Source organism: Idiotropiscis lumnitzeri, chromosome 1 (assembly GCF_059441095.1).
Source record: "Idiotropiscis lumnitzeri isolate Australia: NSW breed Sydney's pygmy pipehorse chromosome 1, RoL_Ilum_1.0, whole genome shotgun sequence".
Lineage (NCBI taxonomy): Eukaryota > Metazoa > Chordata > Actinopteri > Syngnathiformes > Syngnathidae > Idiotropiscis > Idiotropiscis lumnitzeri.
In genome coordinates this window covers 21,837,786-21,862,383 of record NC_142391.1, presented here as the reverse complement: position 1 = coordinate 21,862,383, position 24,598 = coordinate 21,837,786, and the positions used below count along the sequence as shown (strand labels likewise).

At 43.9% G+C, this 24,598-nt stretch overlaps 3 protein-coding genes across 4 annotated transcripts; 1 reads left to right on the top strand and 2 right to left on the bottom strand.

The window, feature by feature from the left end:
• Positions 1-311: 311 nt before the first annotated feature.
• On the top strand, positions 312-13,407 carry LOC148343709 (phosphatidylinositol 3-kinase regulatory subunit alpha-like). The gene is made up of 17 exons (XM_088288329.1): positions 312-669; positions 5,066-5,522; positions 6,068-6,197; positions 6,274-6,366; positions 6,927-6,998; positions 7,076-7,192; positions 7,314-7,515; positions 7,718-7,800; positions 8,748-8,871; positions 8,941-9,039; positions 9,117-9,297; positions 10,086-10,211; positions 10,300-10,442; positions 10,730-10,906; positions 11,010-11,084; positions 11,880-12,050; positions 12,594-13,407. Exons 2-17 carry the CDS (start codon positions 5,331-5,333, stop codon positions 12,781-12,783), a joined length of 2,175 nt encoding a protein of 724 aa, XP_088144455.1. The 5' UTR covers positions 312-669; positions 5,066-5,330; the 3' UTR covers positions 12,784-13,407.
• A 3,103-nt stretch (positions 13,408-16,510) lies between these two features.
• spinb (spindlin b) lies at positions 16,511-20,524 on the bottom strand. The gene is made up of 6 exons (XM_088289398.1): positions 20,365-20,524; positions 19,080-19,303; positions 18,959-19,007; positions 18,643-18,893; positions 17,267-17,500; positions 16,511-17,177 (listed from the first exon to the last, which is right to left on the bottom strand). The coding sequence occupies exons 2-6, from the start codon at positions 19,129-19,131 to the stop codon at positions 16,978-16,980; spliced, it is 786 nt and encodes a 261-aa protein (XP_088145524.1). The 5' UTR covers positions 19,132-19,303; positions 20,365-20,524; the 3' UTR covers positions 16,511-16,977.
• A 1,298-nt stretch (positions 20,525-21,822) lies between these two features.
• On the bottom strand, positions 21,823-24,291 carry LOC148343707 (uncharacterized). 2 transcript variants are annotated; one of them, XM_088289124.1, is made up of 2 exons: positions 24,078-24,291; positions 21,823-23,597 (listed from the first exon to the last, which is right to left on the bottom strand). In XM_088289124.1, exons 1-2 carry the CDS (start codon positions 24,157-24,159, stop codon positions 22,582-22,584), a joined length of 1,098 nt encoding a protein of 365 aa, XP_088145250.1. In that variant the 5' UTR covers positions 24,160-24,291; the 3' UTR covers positions 21,823-22,581. The 2 variants fall into 2 exon arrangements, with proteins under 2 accessions (XP_088145250.1, XP_088145257.1); XM_088289131.1 differs by having other exon boundaries at positions 21,823-23,679; positions 24,078-24,274.
• Positions 24,292-24,598: the final 307 nt, after the last annotated feature.

Here is a 24,598-nt window from a genome sequence, read left to right as displayed (position 1 = left end):
GCTCCTTTGTTGCTACGCAGCCTCAAGCTGGACCGGAGAAATCTGGGTTAGCGGATGTGACGCCAGAGCCCATCCTTCGAAAACCAACTGCGACGTTTCCCAAGACAGATTCGACGTTAAACATGGAGCGCATACGCAACAAATCGACAAATTGTTGATAAAGGATACATGCTGTTGCTTTTTGAAACGACTAATATTGAAAATCAGCTGTGTTTGGTCGCCAGAGCATCAAACCCCGCTCCCCACCTGTGTATGTTTTATTTTGAAAGTCACTACAAAATAACAAGCAGCGTGTTGTGTCGCGCGCCCTTTTCCCACACACGTAGATCCGTGTATACGTGGCTAATAAATTTATTCATTGCATGTATACATAGACAGTCGTGTAACGTATTTAAACACAATATGTTTATATTTTAGTTAGTTAAACCTAGTTGTACTGTGATGGTCCCCACCGGAAGTACGGTGTATCCTATCTACGCTAGCTTGACCTGTCTAGCTGTCTACCAAATCCAGTTGGAAGGACCACGAGCGAGTAATTTTCAAGTGAAATTTAACCAAATTGCCGACATTTCCCCCGCTTTGGACCACTTTCTGACGTGTTCCGCGCTCGCCGCTGTGTCATGACGCCCACCTTGTGTTCTGCTCGACGCTCACTGGCGTACTAAAAAGGTGAGAACAGTGGCAGTTGCTAACAGGCTAGGCTAACAGAGGCACGCATTGTGGTTTCCTGTTTCTTTTTTTTTGTCTTCATTTTCGCTCCTTTCTGCACTTTTCCGACGTTTTCTTTCGTAATGTTTTTTTTAAACGTTCAAATGATCACACTCACTCGAGTGTTTGACGTGTAGCAGTCAGAAAGACAGTTAATCATTGTTCATGTAGGGAACGTCAAAGTAGGTCAGCTGACGCGTGACGGCACAATTTTGACGACCAGAACGCCACGATTCGGGATTGTTACAGCAGAAAATTCAGAGCAACAGACTTATCTGTATTTAAAAATATTAAGAGTGAACTCAAAAAAATTTGCAGTTCCTCCTTTTAAAAAAGGTCATTTCTGTATTGTACGTTGAGCGTTTATAGTTAAAAATAGAAATACTGTGTAATTTATAGCACAGAAAATGTGAAGGGCAGGCAGAAAATAGGTATTCTTAGAACGTTTGGGGTGAAATAAGGAGTTTTCAATGATCTTATAAAAATACGTTTAGTATTTACAACGCTGTATTAAAAAAAATTAGTGTTGGAGACATTATTAGACATTTGAGCAAAACCGTTCTACTTATTTTTGGGAATTCTGCAAACTTAACCATCATCTTACATTCAGCACAGTGATCATGATCCAAGTCACTTGCAAATCTCACCCATGCATGTTTGAGACTCAAGTGTAAAAAAAACAAACAAATTAATTAAGAGGCTACCAAACAACAAGCAGTTTTGTATGATAGTACACCGGTGTGTGCTTAACTGTAGACCTTATAATAAAGGTGCCCAAGTCCGGTCTCCAAGAGCCCCTATCCAGCCTGTTTTAGGTGTATCCCGATTCAAATGATCAGCTCATTAACAAGGTTTACAAAAGCCTGATAACGATCTTGATTATTTGACTCAGGTGTGTTGCTGCATGGATGCATCTAAAACAGGCTAGGGAGGACTTGGGCATGCACGCCCTATAGCTTGCAGCAATTGTTTAAAAGGTCTTAAGTCGTAAGTGACAAACCGAAAGGTACACATTGTGCCATGTTTAACTGCTCTAATGGAATTTAGAAAATTGAGCGTTGGTGTGTATTTAAACATTGCAAAGCATTCTTCACAATTTCCAAACAGAAAAAAGATCCAGACTGATGAAAAAGGACTAAAATATATATATTTTTCACAATACATTTATATTTATATGGCGGTTTTTACAACCGCTGTAACAAAGCGCTTTACAGAACATGGGAAATAAAATAATGATGCAATTGGGGATACTGTTCGGAACGCTGGAAAAGGACAGTGTGGACAGCGAAACTGAGACAGGACATGTGATCAGCCCAGCAGAAATAGTTTTTTTTTTTTAGTCATAGTCACCATTGAAATCAAGACACGTTATCTTGCCGTTATATTATTGTATTGGCATGTCACATTGATTTGCTGTGTGTTCCGCTGCCGCAGATCACTTCACTCACGTCATGTGATTAACATATTTATTCAGCCTGTTCGTGCTTCGCTGACCGTGTTGGGAATTGTAACGCCTAACAGAACAAGCAGTTTACAAGAAACTAAGTTCCTCAGCAAATGTAATGTGACATATCACGTGAAACTACGGTCGGTGCACTATAACCACAATCCTCATTCCCTGGGGCAAATGACCCATTTGCAAATGTCCTACCTGTGACATCCTTGGTGTTGCCCACACATCCCCCTCGCTGCACAAATGTGATTAAAACTGTAATTAATCTTAACTGCCGTGTGTCTTGAAAGCGCGGTCAATGCACGGAGCATCAAACGACACAGTTTATCAATTATCTGTTCCGCTTCTCCCCACGAAGGTCGCGGAGCTAATTCCAGCTGTCTTTGGGCAGTAGGCGGGGTACACCCTCAATTGGTTACCAGCCAATCGCAGGGCACACATAGATGAACGCTTACACATCGGGACAGTTTGGAGTGTTCACCTAACCTACTATGCATATCTTTGGAACGTGGGAGAAAACCCACGCAGGCACGGGGAGAACATGCAAACTCCACACAGGAAAGCTGAAACCGGACTCAAACTCCTCTGCACTGTCAGCGGGATGTTCTAACCGCCTGACACAATTTAAAATAGATTAAATAAAAAACATCAACTTTGCAGCGGTTAAAATGATCCAAATTCCCAATTCAAATGTGGTAGCCGAAGAAATTCCCTTCCCCGTCGTTTGTATAGTCTTCATACACTTGTATATGTTGTATATACGTTTATACTGTGTATATTTGCATGCTTTTTATGAATGTCTGCTGCTAATGTTATACATTAACGGCTACATTACGCCGCCGACTCTGTGTGATCTATATCTTTGCTACTGTAACACCTCAAATTTCCCCATTGTGGGACTATTAAAGGACATCTTTATCTTTATCTTCATCTTTCATCTTTTGTTTCTTGCTGCCTTCCACTGGTCAGGTGACTAGCACACATAGCAAACCAGAACTAACGTGTGTTGATTTTTGGGATTGTTTTGAAACAATTCTGATACTGCTTATGATCAATTACAGCATCAATAAGAGTGACTAGTAGCGAGACTGATACCCAATCGCCAGGCTACAATGTGTTAAGTTGTCTGTTATATCCAATCAGACAAGCGTGAGCCCTTGAGTAGACACTGCTTATAATCAATTACAGTATCAAATAATATAATAGTCACAACTCATGATCAATTGCTATGACTTATTATTAACTTCAGGATCGCGGATCGTCGGCGATTTACATGGACAGCAAACACTTCACTGCGTTAAACAAGCGGCACATTTTATTTAAGCCACAGTATAAAGTGTACAAGCAAGCAAGCAACAATTGTATTTCAGCTCATAGATTACATGCAATACATAAATCTCATTACCGTGTGCTGGAAGGACGGAGAGCCCCGGCGTCCTCAGTAATGCGAGCAAAAAATACGATGCTGGGCGTCCGCGCGTAGAACCCTCAGCCGACTCCACTTACGTTTTGCCTCCGTCACATTCTTATAGCCAATATCGCATCCCATCCCCTCCCGTTCGAGTGCGCTTTGATGGTTTGCATGGCCCTTCGCACAACCTTGGCCTTTGCCAATCCTTACTCCCTTTTCGATACTCCCTTTTTTCGTTATCGGCTGTACCTTTTCGCATGAGTCAGACATTCCTGGTGCTTAGGCCCTGTGCGAATTCCCTCCAATTATTCCCATTCTCATAACACATAGACACAGACATCTACTAACGCGTGTATATAGGTATAAAATGGTTATTATGCAGCATTTATGTGGTAAAACAACATTAATAAACCATATTTCACTTCAGGGATGCAGCCCAGTGTTCCTTTAAAACGGCAAAAACCACCCTTCCTCTCTTTCCGAGTTAAGCACGTGGGCCCAACATCATCCTAAGTTACATGCCCCCTAAATGCAACCCCCTGAACGCACCAGCCAGCATTTGGATCTGAGTCATGTGACTCGGAAATGTATCACTAGCTACAATTTGCACATTATAATTTGGGAAATTCCAAATTGGCTTACCTATTCAGCATCCCAAGGCGTACATCTGACCAAATTTGAGGGCTGATGCTTTACTGAAAATGTTGCGCGATTAAATACAATAGTTTGAAAGAAATTTGGAAAGACTAGGTGAAATGTTTCTTTAATTCTGTATTTTTAGTCAGAAAAATGTTGACTTATAGGAAAACAGGAATTTTGGGAATTGGTTGCCTGAATGTCTGAAATGTCGTGAATATTTGTAAGTTTGAATATGTGAAGTATGATGGAGTAAAATGGCTTGGAAACAAATTGTATTAACGTGAATTGTTTTGGGGGGGAACTATGCAAATGTTGGGGATTTTTGAGAGTATATGGGATTTACTATTGTTTGAATATGTTGAGAAATTTAGCGGGAGCAGAACAACTAATAACACTAAAGTATTTTAGTGCACAATAGCATGGATTCATATCAAAATTATATTCATTATTCATTTATGTCAATTTAAAGCAAGACTAAACCAGCGAGAATTTTTCATCATGACGTCATTATTCATTAAGTCCGTTGTAGTGTTTATTATTTTTTTTTTTTATGAGTACAGTACAATGTTACCTTGACAAAAGTGCTCCAATTCAGGAAGTTTTTTTTGGGAGGTTCGAGGACAAAATAGTGTAAAACAGTCAAATGTTCTGCTTGTACTTTACGTCTTTATCGTTGTAAGCCTTTAAGGGACCTAAAAAAAGCCTTTTGTTTCATTATGGATTTCTTTAATTAATCAGGCCATTAATTGGTTATTTTCTTCTGCCGAATACCGAAATCGCCATCAGCCTCCAAATATTGATCGGGCTCAAGTTATGACAGCATTGTCATTACCTGACTTCCTGTCCTGTTGCAGGTGCAGCTGTTGTCGCCCGATGTCGCCTCCACCCCAGCTGAGACTCCTGTTCATGAACAGAAACATAGCTCGCCATCTGGCGCTCAACGGATGACACGACACTAGTGGACATGGAGATGGGGGAGACGCCATATAATCTCCCACGCCGTTCTGCGCGTTAAACTCTTCCTCTCAGGCAAAAGCTATTTTTTTAATTGCATTCAGGGACTTCTTTGCACCTCCCCTCCCCCCCTCCGTGTTTCGCCAAGCCATAGCCGCTGTCATCATGGCGTCAGAGGGCTTTCAGTACCGCGCGCTATATGACTACAAGAAAGAGCGCGAGGAGGACATTGACCTCCACGTGGGCGATATGCTGCTGGTCAGCAAGGGAGCGCTATTGGTGCTCGGCTGCAGTGCCGGCGCCGAGGAGCGACCCTCCGAGATCGGATGGCTGCCCGGCTTCAACGAAACCACGCAGGTAGGATTCCTTAGTAACCACGGTAACCAGAACGCAGACATCTGAACTGGCCCGTTTGGCACAATTGGGAGCCGTTATTTTTTTCGACGACTCCCTTTTACTCTGAACTTGGCAAATCAGGACACAACACCCACATTAGCCTGCACATATGCACGTTGCCATTACCCGGCCTGCTGCAGCACACAGTCATATTTGTGAGTATTACGCTATTTCAACAAACAGCAATCGACCAATCAGTGGCCAGTACTTTATAAGAGTCAGCCGCGAACATGAGCTCAATGCAATAAACATTACACAATCATTTTCTAACTACCACGTCACTCACCAGGCACTATATTTTAAAGCCACACACACCAAAAGTCAGAAATTGTGGAACGGGGGCAAGGCACCCCAAATGAACAACAGCAATACTTGCGCCGCACGTGCTCACGCTGTTGTTTAATAATTTAAAATTAATTTTAAGCGGATTAACCAATGGGGATGATGGGTAGAATCGTCCAGTGTTAAAATATTAATAAATGACTATAAGCGCTCTTCTCTGGAAGGAAAAGGGCGACTTTCCGGGCACCTATGTGGAATTTGTGGGCAGGAAGAGGATGTCCCCGCCCACGCCCAAGCCTCGACCACCCAGGCCGCCGTCGGCCGCGTCAATGAGAACCGACTCGGAGTCTGAAGGTGTGTGCGTGAGCGCCGGAGTCGCTACCGCTTGGTGACGCTGACGCGAACTCATGTTTGGTTTTGTCGCGTGCAGGTGTCACATTGCCAGATCTTCCGGAACACTTTGGCCCGCCCGACACGGCCCCGCCCCTCCTCAGCAGACTGATGGAGGCCGTTGAGAGCAAAGGTACGCATTGTAATAATTGATGATTAATTTTAGGAATATTTAAAATGAGAGAGAAGTAAACTATTTTTCAATAATTATTGCTTAATCACTTACCGTATAACTAAATGCGTGTATGTGTATATATATATATATATATATATATATATATATATATATATATATATATATATATAAATAACATAATGATTGAATATGAATTATTATTAATAAACTGCTTTACTCATTTCAAATGTGTTAACTTAAAAATCAGTAAGTGATAAACTAATTATTACATAATGACAATAAAATTAGTGATTTTTAGCATTAACATTTTAGACAAACTGTATATTTAACATTTGTTGAGTAATATGTAATTACCTCATAAATTAAAATTGGAATTAATATTCATAAGAAAATGAAAACTACTTGTTCTGTTGTTAAAATAAACAACTTTACAAGCACATTTAACGTTTATTTTAATATTTAATTGCGTCATTATTCAATTATTTTACATGGTGGCGTGGAATCTTATTTTAATCTTTAAAAAAATAATAATAATGTCTGTGTGTTCTCATGCACAGGCACGGACAATCCTGGTGTGTATCGTGGCGTCAGCGCAGGAACTTTGGACACGAGGCAACTGGCCGAAGCCGGTGAGGAAGTCGCACGGGCACCGGCCGAGAGGTTTTTGACGCTCGATTTTGTAACTTCGTGGCATGTTTGTTTGCAGACCTGGAGCAGATGGAGGTGTCGGCCCTGTGTGATGGCGTGGTCCGCTTCCTGCAAGAGCTTCCTGGGCCGGTCCTGCCATCTTCGCTGCAGGCCGACATGATCCACGCCGCTCAAGGTGTGTCTGCACTGCTCGACCTTTACAGTATACCAACATCGCGTCACGCTCACATTTTTTTAAACGTGGTTCTTGTCTTACGTGCCTGTACGCTCACCTCACTGCTGCTGGCCACCCTCAGAGGTGCGAGACACCGAGGAGTGCTCCCGGGTTCTGCTGGGCATCGCTAGCTCTCAAACATGCGCCGCCCAGTACGGCTTGACCCTGCTCAGCGTGGTGCGACATCTGGCTCGACTCTGCATGCATGCCGCCCGGAACCAGCTCAGCGTCCGAGGACTCGCTGAGACCTTCAGCCCGTTGCTTTTCAGGCAGACCACCGTAGGGTTAGTCTGCACACACAGCTCTGAACCATTACTGGCATCCGTTCATGTGAAAGGGTTCAACTTTTAACCTCAAATGGAGGGTTTTTCCATGCGTCACTGTCAATTCTTTAAAATTAATGCGTAATATTTGTAGGAATTGTAGTTGTTCTTCCAGTTTAATTTCAACAAAGTACTGAAATGTCTTTTTTTAATTTGCTTTCAGGTGTGAGTCAGGTCCAGACCCTCTGATTGAGGTTCTGGAGGTTCTGATCAGCAGCGAGCTTAACGTGAACCTGGCTGCTCCAGGTAACGTACTAAGGCAATGCTAACTTTCTAGCATGCCAAGATACGAGCTCGCTTCTTTCTCAGCTGCACGCATCAATTCGTGCCCTCCGTGTCGTAGATGTCATGTAATTGACAAGTGTCACCCAGGCAGTCTGACAATCGAGTGATGATGTCACTTGTCAGTCAATCAATCAATCAATAGGAAGCCAGAGCAGCGCTGTGTTAGTCATAAACGGTGAGCTGAGTCAATAATTGGCCGCTTCTGAAATGGTTACATCATCGCTTCACCAGGATGCAGCAGAGGTAGAGGATTTGGGAAGGGGGGGTGATGTTGCCGTGGCGATTTCACAGCTGGCTGGGGATTGGTGGAATGTGAGCGGTGATGTCACACATCTCCAAGCCGCTCTCCTTTCGGCTGCCTCAGACGCGCCGACAGGAAGTGGCAGACGGGAACTCATGACAAAAGCGTGCGGACGCTTGCCACCAAAAACGGCATCGGCGGTGGCGACGTGTGTGCATTGATTGCAAACACGCATGGAGCACCAGGAGGCTCGCAGGGGGCGGGACTCGATTCTCTGTTACATCAATATGAAGAGTCCAGGTAGGACGATACCTGGTCTAACTACTCAGAGATCACAGCAGGACATTCTGGGATTTTCTTTTTGTTTGTTTTTTCAATGTTTTTTTTACTTTCCCACACTTTCTTATATTGGTTCTTCACTGTTTCTTTACTTACACCGGTGGTTCTTGACTTGGATCCAGGACTGCGTTTCAACGTACCTCTTGACCTACTATAGTTCTTGTCCTGGTCCTTGACTATTTTTTGTCCATTCTTCTGTCTTAGATCTCGACTGTGTTTCTTGACTTGCTTCGGTCTTGAGATGTTGACTTCCTGTTTGAGACAATCATCTCACCATTTTGTGTTTACACAACAAACTGCTCGAATGGCGTCTCCATCTTTGTTTCAGCTCTACCTCCCAAACCCGCCAAACCGTCCACACCGGCCTCAGCGACCGCCTCCACCACTGCGTGCACGTTCAACAACAGCATGGCGCTGCACGATGCCGAGTGGTACTGGGGCGACATCTCCAGGTAATGCACGCCGCCATCCACACACGCGCTCCAAGACACTCCCCGCCATTTCGCCGCTTAATGTTTCAGGGAGGAAGTGAACGAGAAGCTGCGTGACACGGCCGACGGCACCTTCTTAGTGCGCGACGCCTCCACCAAGATGCACGGAGATTACACTCTCACACTCAGGTGAAGGCCATCATCATTACTCTCATTGCAACTGAGGCGACAGGATAGTCTGGCTGACTTTGTGTGTGTATGCGCAGGAAGGGGGGCAACAACAAGCTGATCAAGATCTTCCACCGCGAGGGCAAGTACGGTTTCTCAGACCCGCTGACGTTCAACTCGGTGGTGGAGCTCATCAATCATTACCGGCATGAGTCCCTGGCGCAGTACAACCCCAAGCTGGATGTGAAGCTGCTCTACCCGGTCTCCAAGCACCAGCAGGTACAGTTGTCATATGCGCGCAAGTCTTGAGTCTGAACCTTCACGTTTCAAGGTAGTCCCAAGTAGGCTTGAGCCATTATCAGATTCTGGAAACAATACATAATGGTACTGTATGACTGTTGCAGATGGCTCCAAAATGTATTATTTAAGAATTAATGTTTGGGAAAATAACTTTTTTTTCATTGAGCGCAATACATTGGTGCATACGTACACGTAAAAATGAAATCAACCATTGACTTTTTCTAAATAAGAACAAATTATTGTACAAAGTAAAAGTACTTATTCAGAAAATAAATTGCTGCTTCTCTGTTCTTCGGTTTGTGAAGGCTCATCAGAATGGAAACAAACTGATGTTAGCCATGCTAGTTACCTGCTTCGGTAGCGAGTCTATTGTTTTTATTTTACCATAGGTAGACACTCTCGTAGATGGTCCAAACCGCGTTACAATATGTTAACGTTCTCTTGAATTTGTCAGAGTGATCTCGTTTTGGAGATATGGCGTCATTTTTCACTCTTCGCAAGTACGTCTTACATTTGCTCCCTCTACCAAGCTGCTGTTCCTGGAAAAAATCTAAAAGGAGCAGATTGACAATCTCTTGCTCTCCAGACAAACAGCTCATACCACTGATGGGAAGTTTTAGCAGTTTTAAAACTGTGACTTTTTCGAATTGCAGTATTCTTTGAAACTGGTAAACGTCCCAGTTCTTAAAAAAAAAAAAAAAGTCCGAAAATGGACCTCTCAAATCTGAGTTGTCAAGTCATACACCTAACCTTGTGTTCTCCTTCAGGACCAAGTAGTGAAAGAGGACAGCATTGAGGCAGTGGGCAAGAAGCTCCACGAGTACCATCTGCAGTACCAAGAGAAGAACCGCGAGTATGACAGGCTCTACGAAGAGTACACCAGAACCTCTCAGGTATACACACACACACACACACACACACGCACGTGCAACTTCTTGTTTCGTAGAGGCCTTGATGGTGACTCCGCGATGGTGTCCACAGGAGATCCAGATGAAGCGCACGGCCATCGAGGCCTTCAACGAGACCATCAAGATCTTCGAGGAGCAGTGTCAGACTCAAGATCGCTTCAGCAAGGAGTACATTGACAAGTTCCGCCGCGAGGGCAATGACAAGGAAATCCAGAGGTAGGCTGTTGCCGAGGCAACCCACAGCCTAGGCATGTGGGATGTTGCCATGGAAACTTGGGCCGTAGGAAGAGTAACCTTTCCGCTGGTGGAGATCCAAGCAAGCCGCTGCCAGTGTGTTAGCTGCTTTATCTGCTACCTTGTGTCTGCTAGCATGTCTGCTACATTGTAGGCTAGCGTACGTATCCTAGCAAGTCTTGCTCATTTATTGAAGCCTTAAATTGAAGTATGAAACTGTTCCGAGGTGTCGGCCTGCTCTTCATCACCTCTTGCTGCTGTCCCGTCAGGATCATGGAGAACTATGACAAATTACGCTCGCGCATCAGCGAGATTGTGGACAGCAAGCGCCACCTGGAGGTGGACCTGAAGAAGCAGGCGGCCGACTACCGCGAGATCGACAAGAAGATGAACAGTATCAAGCCGGACCTCATCCAGCTGCGCAAGACCAGAGACCTGTACCTCATGTACGTCATCGACGCCAAAACCAATAACAACACTGCTATGTGATGCTCACGGTAACCTTCGTATGTGTGTTTTTATATATATATTATATGCGTGTGTATGCAGGTGGTTGACCCAGAAGGGGGTCCGGCAAAGGAAACTGAACGAGTGGCTCGGATTGAAGAACGAGACCACAGAGGAGTAAGTCTGCTCACTTGCAACAAGAACTCTCATGACAGTTGATGACACAGCAGGAATCACATGATACACACACGCACACACATGCATACATTTTCTGAAACTTAATACAGAACATTCTATCGGACGAATGGGGTTCATCCTAGCATTTTCTTTGTGTGGACCAGCCAAAATGTCCTAACAAGTAAAATTGTCCTGACAGCAAAGGTGTTTAGTCAGGGGTTGGTCCACACAAGAATAGAAAGACACACACACACACACACGCACCCCCACACACACACACGGAAGTCAGACAAAGTTGATGATCCTATAAGAAGTCACTTAACACAGCAATAAGTTACATGACTGTTGACATGTACAGCAGGACGTTACATGACAATGACACACAACACAGTAAGTTACATGACTGCTGATGAAACAGGAAGTCATGAATTTGATGACAGTAGAAAGTGATGACACAAGATAAGAAACGACATGACATACACTTACACAGTGATCAGAAAGTTACATGACAATAGAAAATCATACATAACTCAACACAAGGTCACTTCACATGCACACACACACACACACACACACAGAGCAGGAAGTCACATCAGAAGAAATAAAGACAAAAGTAAGTCACATGACACAGACACTGCAGGAAGCGACACATCGCACGTAACAAGACATTACATGAGTTTTGCTGCAAGTCCCGTCATATAAGTCAGTCCTCGTTTGACGGGACGCTCTTGAACGCACCGCTCGCTCGATTGTGAATTGTTTGCTAAGTGTCTCTCTCGTGGTGGTGGTCCCTAGTGAGTACAGCATGGTGGAGGACGAGGAGGACCTCCCTCACCACGATGAGCGTCTGTGGCGTTTGGGCAACATTAACCGCGGTCAAGCCGAGTCGCTGCTAAGAGGGAAGAAAGACGGAACCTTCCTGGTCCGAGACAGCAGCAAGCCCGGATGCTACGCCTGCTCCGTCATGTACGCGTCACTGCCTTCCTTGCGAGTTTTGCACCTGTTCAGTCACATTTTTGGTCCACAACACCCCACCCCCAAAATATATGTATGTGTATGTATACGTGATTGTCCATGAGTTAGTGTATGTTTGTGCGTGCCTGGTGTTGTGGTTTTCTGCATGTATGTGTGCGTTTGTATGGTCATCCATGTTGGATATGCCTAAATGTGAATGTATGTATTTGTTAGTGTTTTGGTTTTTCATTTGTGAGGTTTTTTTCATGCATATGTAGTCGTTTTTGTCTCTCTTGTCTGTGAGTGCAATTTTTTTTGCTGTTGTATATGTTTTCAAATACGGAAAAACATATGGAGGAAAAGAAATATCTTGCCCTGAAATACCAGAAGAGCACATTCATAGAAACTTAAACGTAGCTCAGAAAACACCTTGCAGTCTTGATCATTTTGTGATTGGTTGCTCTTGTTTAGTTTTCCATTCTGGATTGTTTAGTCACAAAAGGACACGATTCTCCTTCGTGTGCATGTTTTTAACTTTTGTTTCCGTGCATCCAGGGTGGAGGGAGAAGTGAAGCACTGCGTGATCAACAAGACGAGTACGGGCTTCGGTTTTGCCGAGCCGTACAACTTGTACGCGTCGCTGAAGGAGCTGGTCCTGCACTACCAGCACACGTCGCTGGTGCAACACAACGACTCGCTCAACGTCACGCTCGCCTTCCCCGTCTACAGCCAGCAGAGGCGCTGACCCACCGACTCCCCCGACTTCAAGCATGGCCGACCCACCCTGTCACATCAAATTGCAGCGACTGCATTCTGAATCGGTCACTCGTTCCCTACTTGCTGGAGTTTTCCGTGACAATAATACAACTTATAATATCCATTATGCACACTTTTTTTTGTTTTTAAATCCTGATAGTGATTAGAGTGTTGTGAATCTCCAATCACTAATTAAGGATTTTAGGTGGAATTTTTAGGGTCTCTCTAGACCCATTACATAAGAATTCCTATATGGTGATTTGGGAATGAGTGAATGATTCCAAACAAAATCTCCTTGTGGCGGAAGTTGTGAAATTTCTCGGGACCCCTCCTCCTTCCACTCACGGCTGACTTTCAAAATAAAAGGTACCGAAATGGCAACGCTACACTGTGACATGTGGACCGTATCATTCCAAAGACTTGTCTCCAGGACTCAGGTGCTTTTCTCGCTTCCTTTTTCCATTCCCGCAGGGGGAAAAAAAAAAGAAAAACATTTCAATGTAACTTCAGTATTTTCCTTCACGCGCTTATTTTTTAAAATAATGCAAAACAAAACACTTTAAATTGACAACTGTTTCTGCACTCGGATCAATAAAAATAATTTTGTTCCTTATTTTGTTGCCTCGACTGCTCTAATTTTGCTCTGGTTGTCACCTTTTTTCAATTTGTATTATTTTGCTTTTAACAAGTTAGATCTTGTTTCATTTTGTTGTCCATGTAGTTTTTTTTTCCACTGGTCTTCCAATTCTGTTCCCATCCATCCATTATCCAAATTGCTTCTCTTCATGAGGGTCGCGGGCGTGCTGGGATCTATCCCATCCGTCCGTCTTCAGGCAGTAGAAGTTGCCAGCCAATCGCGGGCACGCAGACAAACATTTATCCTCACACCGAGTGACAATTCAGAGAGGGGTCTTCAATCTTGTTCCTTGAGGGCCGGTCTCCTGCCTGTTTTCCATCACTGCTGCAACACACCTGATTCCAATGATCAGAGAATCAGCAAGGTCTGCTGAATCAGGTGTGTTGCAGCAGGGAAAGGTGAAAAACGAGCAGGACAGCGGAGCTCGAGGAACAGGATTGAGGAGCCCCGATTTAGCCCACACAGGAACGGGGTGAACATGCATACAAAGCCCGCGTTCCAAACCTGCACCTCAGAAATGGGAGGCGGACGTGCTTACCAGTCATCCACCGTTCCACTCAAGTAGTTCTCCGTTTTTTTAATGTTGTCATTCACTTCCTGTTTGATCTCATCCAGCATTTTTATTTCATCATCCAATTCCTGTCTGGTTAATCATATCCTTAAACCTTTCATGTTTTTGTTTCCTGTTTTGGAATCAACTTCCTGTTGCAGTTTTCTTTTATTTACTTCCATTTATTTTGCCACCCACTTCCTGTTTGATCTAATTTCATGTTTTCTTTTTTGTCATACACTTCGTTTGACCTTGTCAATCGTTTTAAAAATTGTCATCCATTCTCCTTTTTAATTCAGGTTTTCTCCTGATAGTTAAAATCACAAAGACGCTGTCTTTTTTCCTATTTGTTGTCCACTTCTTGTTTACATCTACCTGCGAGCACCAGTAGGTGCACATATCGAAGAGACTCGTAAGAAAAAAAAAAAGTTGTTTATTAGTTTTCTTCAACTTGAGCTTGAAGATGACATTGGCACACTCTTAAAGGGACAGCACATCCAAAACTTAATCTTGACCACTTTTAGTCCCCAACAAACAAAAATAAAGGCACTAAAAAAAAACAAGGTACAAACATGCAACAACTTACATAAAACACGCATGGCACACATGCAGCCTCAACACGCATGGTTCAGAGGCCGCTCCAGTTGTCTCCATGGTAATGCAAATCAGTCAAAATTCCCTGCAACTGAACTTAACATATCATCCAGCCGAGAGAACGTCACATCTTCATCGCAATTTCTGAAAGGTCCAAAAAGATTGGCAAAGCACAAGCAAGAAAGCAGAAAACAGAAGTTCTAGAATGACATGACGCACACCGATCGTTGTTCTTGCGTAAAACCAATCTGAGAAGGTAGCTGGAGGGTTGGATTGTAGTAGCATGAGAAGCACAAAAACGTTTTAGAACATGTGATCCAAGAATCGAGAACAAATTCTAGGAGACTGATCAACATCGTTGTCCTTCGTTGGAGCTGAGAACATTCTCTGTTGTCCTGCAGCAAAATGGATCTTTCCGTGAAAGAAAACAAGCAGCAAAAGGAACGTCGGTTCTAAACTGACATCGCACATTTTAGAAGATTAATCAACAGACCACGTCTTGCTTTTCAGACACCAGAGAATGTTGTTCTAAAAGTCCAACAGCTAAAAAGAACATTCTAGAATGGCATCCAAGAGCATTGTGAAAACATTAAGCTCAAGCACACATTTTAGAAGACCAGAAATCCGACCAAAAGAAAATGCCCTCCTGTTTGTCAGACAGAGCTTGGAACACTTAAAGTTGTGTTGACAGCTCAACAAATGCAAAAGGAACATTCTAGAATGTCAGATGGTGTCTTGTTGTTCACATTGTTCTTCAGTAAGAGCTTGGAACATTCTTCTGAAACAGGAGTGACAAAGTTTGGTCATCGAGATCCCCTATCAGCCTGTTTGAGATGCATCCCGACTGCAACACACCTGATTCAAATCATTGGGATCGTTATCAGGCTTGAGCTGGACATTTGAATCAGGTGTGTTGGAGTAGGGATACACCTAAAACAGGTTGAATAGGGGCTCTTGAGGACCGGACGTGGGCACCCCTGTTCTACAATGTCCAACATCAAATGACAACCAAAAACATGCCGACATTCAAGACCAAGCACATTTTAGGGGACCAATCATCAAATCAAAGCCATAGCGCAACTTGTTCTCCGGTCCGAACTCAGGACGTCGTCTACAATGTTAAAGTCAAATGATTGTAAAAGCACGGCAAACATTTGAGAATGACATCCACGAGCATTAAGCTGAGGCACACCAATGTCAGATCACGTCTCGTTCTCCATCTCGTTCTTCAGAGCTAAGAACATTGTTTCACAATGTCAAACAGTTGAATGATTGTTAAAGCACGACAACAAAACGTTCTGGAATGGGAATGACGTTGAAGAACATCACAATGAAACGCGCGTCAATCATCAGATCGAGGCCAGATGACATTGTCGTGTTGTTCTCTCATCGCAGCTGGGAATCGTGTGGAATGCTACAAGGTCAGCAAATCGAGTGCAGAATGTTGCGCCGACCAGTTTGAGGTCGTTTAATGCTTGTCAGCCGTCTGAATAGCTTGCGAACAAGTTCCATGAGTTTAGTCTACAACTGGAGCGCTTGCTGTGCGAGCCACCAATGCTAATGGTGCTAGCAGCCGTGAGAGAAATCTTTCCGTCCACAGTCTATGGGTAGCTTGCTCTGGATGGGTCAGCACGAATTTGGTCTACAACTTTAGTGCTAGCTATGCAAGCATATGATGCCAGCAGTCCAGCGAGATCCTTAAATGTTGTGATGTCATCAATGGTGTCAAATTAGCTTGCTAACGATGAGTTATCGTGATCCGGACTACAACTTGAGTGCCAGCTGCACAAGCTAGCAATGTTAGCAGTCCAGAGAAAAATCAACAGAGTCCGAATAGATTGCCAACAAATTCTCATAAATTTGGACAGAAATGTCAGTGCTAGCTACTGATACTATTTAAGCTAGCAGTCCAGAAATCCTTAAATGTTGTAAATGTCATTGAATGGTACCCAGTGAGCTTGCAAACGATACGTTCCGATGAATATCAACTCGAACCTGGGTGCTGTCTGCGTAAGCTAACAATGCTAACAGTCCAGACATTTCTTAAATGTGATGTCAATGGTGTCCGATTAGCTTGCCAACAAACTACCATGAATTTGGACAATGTCGGTGCTGGCTAACGACGCTAACAAAGCTACAAGTCCAGCGCGATCCTTAAATGTGATGTCATCAATGGTATCCGGTTAGCTTGCCGACGACGAGTTCCCAAGAATTTTGACTCCAACTTGAATCATAGCCACACAAGCTAATGATGCTAACGGTCCAGAGCGGTCGAGTCAAACGCTGCCCACAACTTCTGTTGTGTAATCCAAAGGGGCGGGGCGTGTTCTCAAAAGAACAACAAATGTGTCCGTGTGTCTTAAGGAGTGCGTCGGCGGCGGTCTTTTGAGGTGGGAGCGGCTTTAGGTGGTCTTGACAAGGTCGTAGACGTAGATGTGGAAGTCGTCATCAAACTTGATGAAGTAGACGGAGGGCTTGGCCTCCACCTGATGGATGACCATCCCCGAACGCTTGCCTCCGTCCTCTTTGGCGTACTCCACCTGCTTGCCCACCAGGCTGTCCACCACCTCGCCCGGCTCGCGCTCTGACGCCACGCTCTCGCCTGCAGGAACAACAGAGAAAAAAATCCATAAAATGAAGCGAGTCGCACAAGGCCCGCTGCCGGTCGTTTTGCATTCAAGTATGACTCACTGGCGTCGGGCATGATGCGCAGATCTCCCTCCTTGTAGTCGTCCAACAGCTGGTACATGTAGAGCACCGGGTCCTTCTCGTATGTGATGAAGAACCAGGATGTCATGATGGGCGCGCGGGCTAGCACCATCCCCCGCCACTCTTCCTTGGGCCCGTCCTCTGTTTCAAACATGTGCTCCACCGCCTTGCCGATCATGGCGTCGGCGAGCAGCGCGTCCGTCACGCGGGCCGGCACTAGAGTCAAACGCGACAACCATGCAAGTCAAATCCTCACTCTATCACTTTGCGGCTAGTTTGGAGTCTACATTAATAGCTTGTTACTGCATTTACTTCATTTAGCTTAGATTATCTTACTGTCTAAACTTTAAATATGATATTTGTTGGCCACTTCACATCTGCGCGAAGAATGGGACACTTTCTTGGAACTGGCAACCGCACACATTCAAAGTTTTAATTAGATTCAAGTAGTTGTTATAAACAGTGGTGTATCATTTTATTTGATCTAGATGAATTGTTTTCGCTCGATTACTGTCATGCACTTTACTTTGGAGTCAGCCAGTCCTCCCTCAAGCACCTCCAACTGGTCCAAAATGCTGCTGCTCGCCTTTTAACTAGCGCTCCGAAGACAGATCATATAACCCCAATCTTGGCGTCTCTTGACTGGCTCCCAGTGCACTTTAGAGTTCGCTTTAAGATGCTTCTGTTCGTCTTCAAAGCTTTAAATGGCCTCGCCTCAGCATACCTCTCTGAGCTCCTCCACCTCTACGCACCTGCCCGCATAAATTAAGTTGTAATGTATTGTATTGTATAGTTGGCATCCATGTACGGCTCAATTAGTACAAATCCAACTTTTTGCAGTAGATCAACAAGTGGCTCCTATCACTCCACGCTACAAGCTAGTAAATTATCTAGCATTGGTTTGCGGTCTATTTAACAACGTTGGAAAGTTATAGCCGTTGCTTTAATGTTACGTTCTAAACAAGCACCACCAAACTTTTGCTTAACTTCCCACAATGTCTTTGACGTGAACTGCAACGCGTCTTTTCATGTTTGCTGTGTTTTTCCTCACCATCCTGCGCACTCATTCTTTCCCTTCTACTAAAATCAGGCCTGAGTTTTTTTTTTTCCCCTCCGTTTCAACATAGCAGAAATTATCCACATATCACTTCTCTTTCTCCCGTCTCCCGTCCATTAATGCTTGACTTTCATGGAGGTTATTTTGACCTCGCGTTACTTTGCAGTGCATCAGCAATATAGATAAGTTGAGTTAAAAAATAGATGGATAGAATCTCTGCTGGCGCCAATTTCTTGCTCATTTTTGTTTTTCCCCGCAGACATTTTGTTTGGTCGGTCGGGTGTGATCGGTACTTCCTTACCGACTCGGTCAGGCAGCACCTGGAGTCCGAGGACCCGCTGGTCGCTGTGCAGTTCCAGGCCGTAGATGCAGTCAAAGCCGTCATACTTGATCAGGTAGAGGGACGGATTGACGGGGACCTGGTCTAGAACCGTCCCCTTCCACTGGGAAGATTTACTGCCTTCCTTCCACACGTGCTGGATCCTACAGCCCACAATGTTCGTTTTGGCCGGGGACAAAGTTCTACTGGGACCCACGCCGCTCTTTTGCTTCCTGCCAGAAAGACGGAACATTTCAGAACCTCCTGTTTTTCTTTGTAGTCTTCATTTTGGTCTTACTTGTGAGGATTCCTCTTTTTCATCATGTTGACTGACACGCCGGAACGTCCTGCAACAAAGTCATCCCGGTCTGCTCGATGGTGCACTTAGGGACACTCGCGGAATCGTGGCAGATACTAACCTCCGTCCGCTTGCGGCCGCGGGGTCTCGGCGCTCTTGAAGGGGGTCTTCATTCATCCACCTGGGCGGGGGGAGGGGGAATGAGAGGCACGGGGAGGGGAAGGAGGGGGAGGGAACAAAAGGGGAGGTGGAGCACCAGGAATTAGAGCAGCTCCTGAAGCATTCACACTGGGGGGCGCAGACTAACTCCTGGAGGGATAGACCAAGCTCTGGCTTCTGTACAACCTGAAGACACAAAAGAGAAGACGTTGCATACTCCCGTGTTCTCTTCCCCTCCCCCTTCTACTTCACATTTTTTAACCATCAAAATATGTTCAGTTCCACAACAACAAAATTTATACTTAGTTTAGCCGGAGACACTTACCAAACACACACATACACACATTTACCACAACACAGAAGAGGACCAAAGCACATTTCAACCAAAACCAAGGCATACTTTGACCAAAACATGCTTGCACCAGAAAAAAAAAAAAGTGGACGATGACCAAACCCCCATGTAGATCAGGGCCAAAGGACATACAAACCAAAAGCACATACAACCCAAGCATATTTAGGCTAAAATCAAACTCTAACCAAGACCTAAACACACAAAGTTGGAACACTAAGACCAGCTTGGACCAAAGAATCATTTGACCAAAAGCATAGTACACTTGGGCGAGAACCAAAGGACACTTAGACCAGAAAACCAAAGCACAATTGGACCAAATAGTACTTAAGACCAGAGCCAAACTCAAACCAGGACCAAAACACACTTAGCTTGGAAAACTTGCACACTGATCCAATACAAATCTCAGACCAGTACCAAAAGATACTTAATTGGGACCATATGGTTTGGAACCAAAGTAACAAAGTTTGCTTTAGACCAGAACCAAAACACACGTGGCCCAGTACCATTAACATCTAAATGATGCAAACGTTTGTTGTTAATGAGCATCGACGTCATTTTCCTGCGCCAAACATCACATTTTAGCTTGATAGTGACGTCACGACCTCCACTCACGTTTGGACTGTACTGAAAGTATGGTACACAAACGATGGGCAACATGTCTTTGGTCTTCCATTCATAATAACAGAAAACTAACGATGCTATCGTGAAGCCGGCTCGTGTGTAAGGAATCTGGCTAGCGTGCACGGCTCGTGTCCCATTGCGGAAACATTTTGACCAAAATGCGCATCGTGTGTGCAGAACAAAGGAGGCGGCGGTCTGACAACACGCAAACACCTTTGCGCCCAAGCACAGAAACGAGCGCGCGGAGAGCAGCCCAACCGGTCCATTTTCTTACCGACTCGACGTTTGGCGTCGCGACTCAATTAACAGTCGACCTCCACGTTCTTATTGATCGGCTTTTTTTCTCCGCCAGCGTTCTCCGCCGCCAAGCCAAGCTAACCGTGCTAACAGCGGAAGCGCGGCGGAAGTGTGAACGCGATGCCTTTCAAAGTTAACACACCGTCGTCAACTTGGTCACGTGACGTGTGCAAGCGGTTTGTCCGATGGCCTCGCACGCAAAATGAACCAGTTTTTAATCTAATTCGCGGAGGACTGTATTACCTTTAATGCATTTTAATTGGAAATGTTTGTGATGAACCAATCACTCTTATACTTTTATATAAAGAGATATCACCGGAAGTAATACATAAAAAATAGTCACACTAAGCTTCGTCCCGCCTTTTCTCATGTTGCTAAATAGTGAGCTTTGCTGCAAAATACCGAGCTTCTGCGTTGACCGAATGCCCCCGTAATACGAGTGGGCGGGGTTTCGTACAGATCTTGGTGACGTGATCATGCGTCGCCTTCTTTGGTGTCTTTTTCTGCTGATCTTACATATTGTTTAAAAATAAAACGTCTTTGTTCAGAAATTTTACCGAACACTAACTAAATAAATGCAAACAAATTGGAGGATTTTCAAGGGACAGTAAGGTATTACCTCTCATACACGTTTTTGTATACTTAATGACGTTAGACATACTCAAGTGACACGCTCGCGGGTCAAAATGAAAACCCGATTTAGAATCTGTTTTATGCCAATTTGATACAGAATAACGGTCTTCATTATATTCTGTACTGCATTTTGGGCGACACTAATGTGTTTGTTTGAAATGTTTTTTGTGGAATATGCTCTCAACATTTTTGATCACTGAAAAATTGAACAATGTCTGCCAATAATGGTTGTATGTATCTGGTGATCTCCATTGTTTGTCACCAGACTCTACAGTGTTGGAAAAGTAAATATGTAAATGTGCATTCTCTTGCAAAGTACTTTTTGAGTTTCAGGTGATTTATTTATATATATTTTTTTTACAACTCAAATATTTTAGACTCAATATCTGATGCAACTCATTGATTCAATAAAAAAAAAAATTGAACACTCCAGATCTTGATTTATTTTACTTGTTGGCCCTTTTTCTAACATGTTGCGAGTCACATCCAAAGCATTTAGTCATTCCATAACTAGAAGAGTGCTGGGACACATTTTTACATCCACAAGGTCCCAACAAAACCTTAAATCACGACTCAGACCAGCACCTGAGCCAACTATTGTATTTGCAAAGCAACAGGTACAAATTGTGAGTCACGGTCGAACCCCACTATTCGTGGGGAATAGGAAGTGGGCGGGCCCACTGTATGTAATTAGCCAACACTGAAATGCATTGGGTACTTCCCACAAAACCCCAAAATATATTCCACCAAATTACGACAAATTGCCACACCCCCTTTTGGAGCTCGGCTTGTTATTTTTCCCGGTCTCAGGGTCTACTTCACAACTGGGAGGCAAGCTTGGTAATATTGCTCGAATTGTCAGTTCTGTTGTCGAAAACGGTGGCCGATAGCGACCAAAATGCAAATGCTCATTACTACTCTTGTCCACTTCAGCCTTCTGCACAATAGTTTGGATTAATTGACATCAAACGTGAGCTGATGTGATCACCTCCACAAAATCCAAAATATTGTGCTGATCGATTCACACACAGGCTGAAGCGGGAAGGAGCAAGAATGAGGACACAACCCCCAACTGGTTAAATTTTGGGCATTTAGCAACGCTATAGTCGTGTCAACTCTCAGGAAGCAGACGGCGGCTGACAGCGGCCACCAGGCGGGCATGGAGCTTTGGATTTGATTTGCGTAACCCAAGTCAATATTTGACTTGATTTTTTTCTTTTTGCAACATCAACTTGGGACTTGCTCAAGACTTTCAATACTTCAGATTGTCGTGGGAAACATAATGTGCATGTGAGATGAAGAGATAATTGAGTCAGACACGTCTTTACAAAACGTATTATTTTAGTAAATCAAACAAAGTACATGCATTCGACTCACTTCTTATGCGTACGATTAATCCTTGACTTGACATGGCATCTAGGATCGCCTCAAAACAAAAAAAGATTGACAATTAATCAATAAGATGGCCGTGACTATTACTATCTGGGTTTGTCCTACACAACACAAGATTATTTACATGAAATTCCTGATAACCAGTACGTGCGCTGCATGGAGTTCCGCATTATTGCGAGGGATTACTGCCCAACATTTTTCTCTCTTTGTTGTGTCTCCGCATCATGTGTGCAGTCAAAGTCTTACTCTGAGCGTAGCTTCCACCACAAACTGAGCAACTATAAGGTCTTTCTCCTGTGTGCGTTCTCATGTGTGATACCAGATTCTGCTTCTGGGAGAAGGTTTGCTCACAAACAGAACAACGAAAGGGTTTTTCTCCTGTGTGTATTTTCATGTGTGATTCCACGTGTGACTTATGAAGGAATGCTTTGTCGCAAAATAAGCAACAAAATGGCCTTTCTCCTGTGTGTATTCTCATGTGCTTCACCATATTTGGCTTTTGCGAGAACATTTTACCACAAACTGAACAAGGGAAGGGTTTTTCTCCCGTGTGTGTTCTCATGTGTGATTCCACGTGTGTCTTTCGAGAATATGTTTTACCGCAAATTGAACAACGGAAGGGATTTTCTCCAGTATGGGATCTCACGTGTGCAATCATGGTTTCTTTATGAGGGAATGCTTTTCCACAAGTTGAGCAACTAAAGGGTTTTTCTCCAGTGTGTATCCTCACATGTGCCTGCACATGTTCCTTTCGAGCAAACGTTTTACCACAAAACGGGCAACTAAAAGGTTTTTCTCCTGCCTGTGCTTTCGTGTGTTGTTTTTTAGCAGAATGTTTGACACAAACAGTTTCCACGTTTTCAAGTGCTGTCTCCTTGTCAGAGCATTTAGACAGTTTTTTGTCATTTTCACTGTCTGCGCCGCGCCGCAAAGGGCCTTGTGTGTCGTCGCTGAGCGACAGTGGAGCTAACAGGTCTGGTGGGCGTCCTCCACTTGGACTGCGATGATGATGCTGAGACCACTCGGGTATTTCATCTAAATCGTCTTCACTTTTCACACTCATGGCAGTTATTGGAAATTTGCTGACGTCAGCCTCCTCCGTTTCCTTTTTAACATGGGGGTGCCGTGGCTCCTCTAGCTCCAAACCGGATTTCCCGTCTTGACGATTGATCAGTTGCTGGATGCCTGCATGGAATAGTCAATTTTCAGGCATATTGCTTGTCCAAGCACAGTCAGACAGTTTGATTGGTAGCCTCTAGTCCCATACCTACATGGAAATAGAAAGTGTTCTTTTTTAAATCATTACATTCACAAATGTTAAAAGGCTTTCTTTAAATTTTGCCCTTTTAGAAACTTTCTGGCGTGATACCCGGGATTTGTGGTATTCAAATAGTTTGAACTAATTGATTGTATTCCTGCGGTCCAAGTTTATTTTGTCGCACACTTGACACCTTGATGTAGCTTTTCTCAAGTGGTGTGTAAATAACAAATCACGTTTTAAGACTGCCATTCCCCCGGCTCTGGCCGCCACCCATTCGTTTACTTACATGGCTGTAGAAGCGCTTATCCATCCTTTTAGTTCTAATAACATTGTTGAATTTATAAGATAGTGTCTTTTCATCATTCATGAATTAAAATGTTAAAATAGAAGACTAGTGGACTGACCTTGTAGGTACATCGCGATGTGATTCTTGCCAACAGCCTCCAGTTGTTCAGGTTGTAATTCATTGTCCTCGTACGACGCCATTATTCAATTAAATAGTCACTATATTTTATTATTATGTCCTGTAGCAATTACTTAAACTTTACTGATGTTTTTCTTTTCACTCGTATCTCCCGTTGCGTCGTTTTGGTGTTGTCTGATTCTGACCAACTTCCGTTTTTTTCTTCTTCGTTTGTGACTTTGTGGCAGTTAACATCTACGTAGCAAACGACTGCCATCTGGCGGTGGGGTTCAAGATACGCCTTCGCACTTCTGCCACATATGCGTACTGGGCCGAAGATTCAGTTCTCATTTTGTGCATTTTTTAAAAATGTATTTAGTGATTTTCTCTCTACCACCCAACTCATGTATGTTGACAATTTTACAAAAGTAAAACGTAGCACAACTGACAAAATAAAGGGAAATCATTTGCATTCTTTTTCTTAAAGGGGAAGTCATCCCCAATAATTTCTTTACAAGAATA

Bases quoted from the DNA above. Each gene is read 5' to 3' on its own strand.
- LOC148343709 (XM_088288329.1), top strand. From the start codon at position 5,331: ATGGCGTCAGAGGGCTTTCAGTACCGCGCGCTATATGACTACAAGAAA. The intron at 6,999-7,075 runs GTGAGGAAGTCG...GTTTGTTTGCAG, and splicing joins GAGGCAACTGGCCGAAGCCG to ACCTGGAGCAGATGGAGGTG. The intron at 9,040-9,116 runs GTGAAGGCCATC...GTGTATGCGCAG, and splicing joins GATTACACTCTCACACTCAG to GAAGGGGGGCAACAACAAGC.
- spinb (XM_088289398.1), bottom strand. From the start codon at position 19,131: ATGAAGACCCCCTTCAAGAGCGCCGAGACCCCGCGGCCGCAAGCGGAC. The intron at 19,008-19,079 runs GTTAGTATCTGC...ACTTTGTTGCAG, and splicing joins GCGGCCGCAAGCGGACGGAG to GACGTTCCGGCGTGTCAGTC. The intron at 17,501-18,642 runs GTAAGGAAGTAC...GTTTGACTCTAG, and splicing joins GGTGCTGCCTGACCGAGTCG to TGCCGGCCCGCGTGACGGAC.
- LOC148343707 (XM_088289124.1), bottom strand. From the start codon at position 24,159: ATGGCGTCGTACGAGGACAATGAATTACAACCTGAACAACTGGAGGCT. The intron at 23,598-24,077 runs GTCAGTCCACTA...TATTCCATGCAG, and splicing joins CATCGCGATGTACCTACAAG to GCATCCAGCAACTGATCAAT.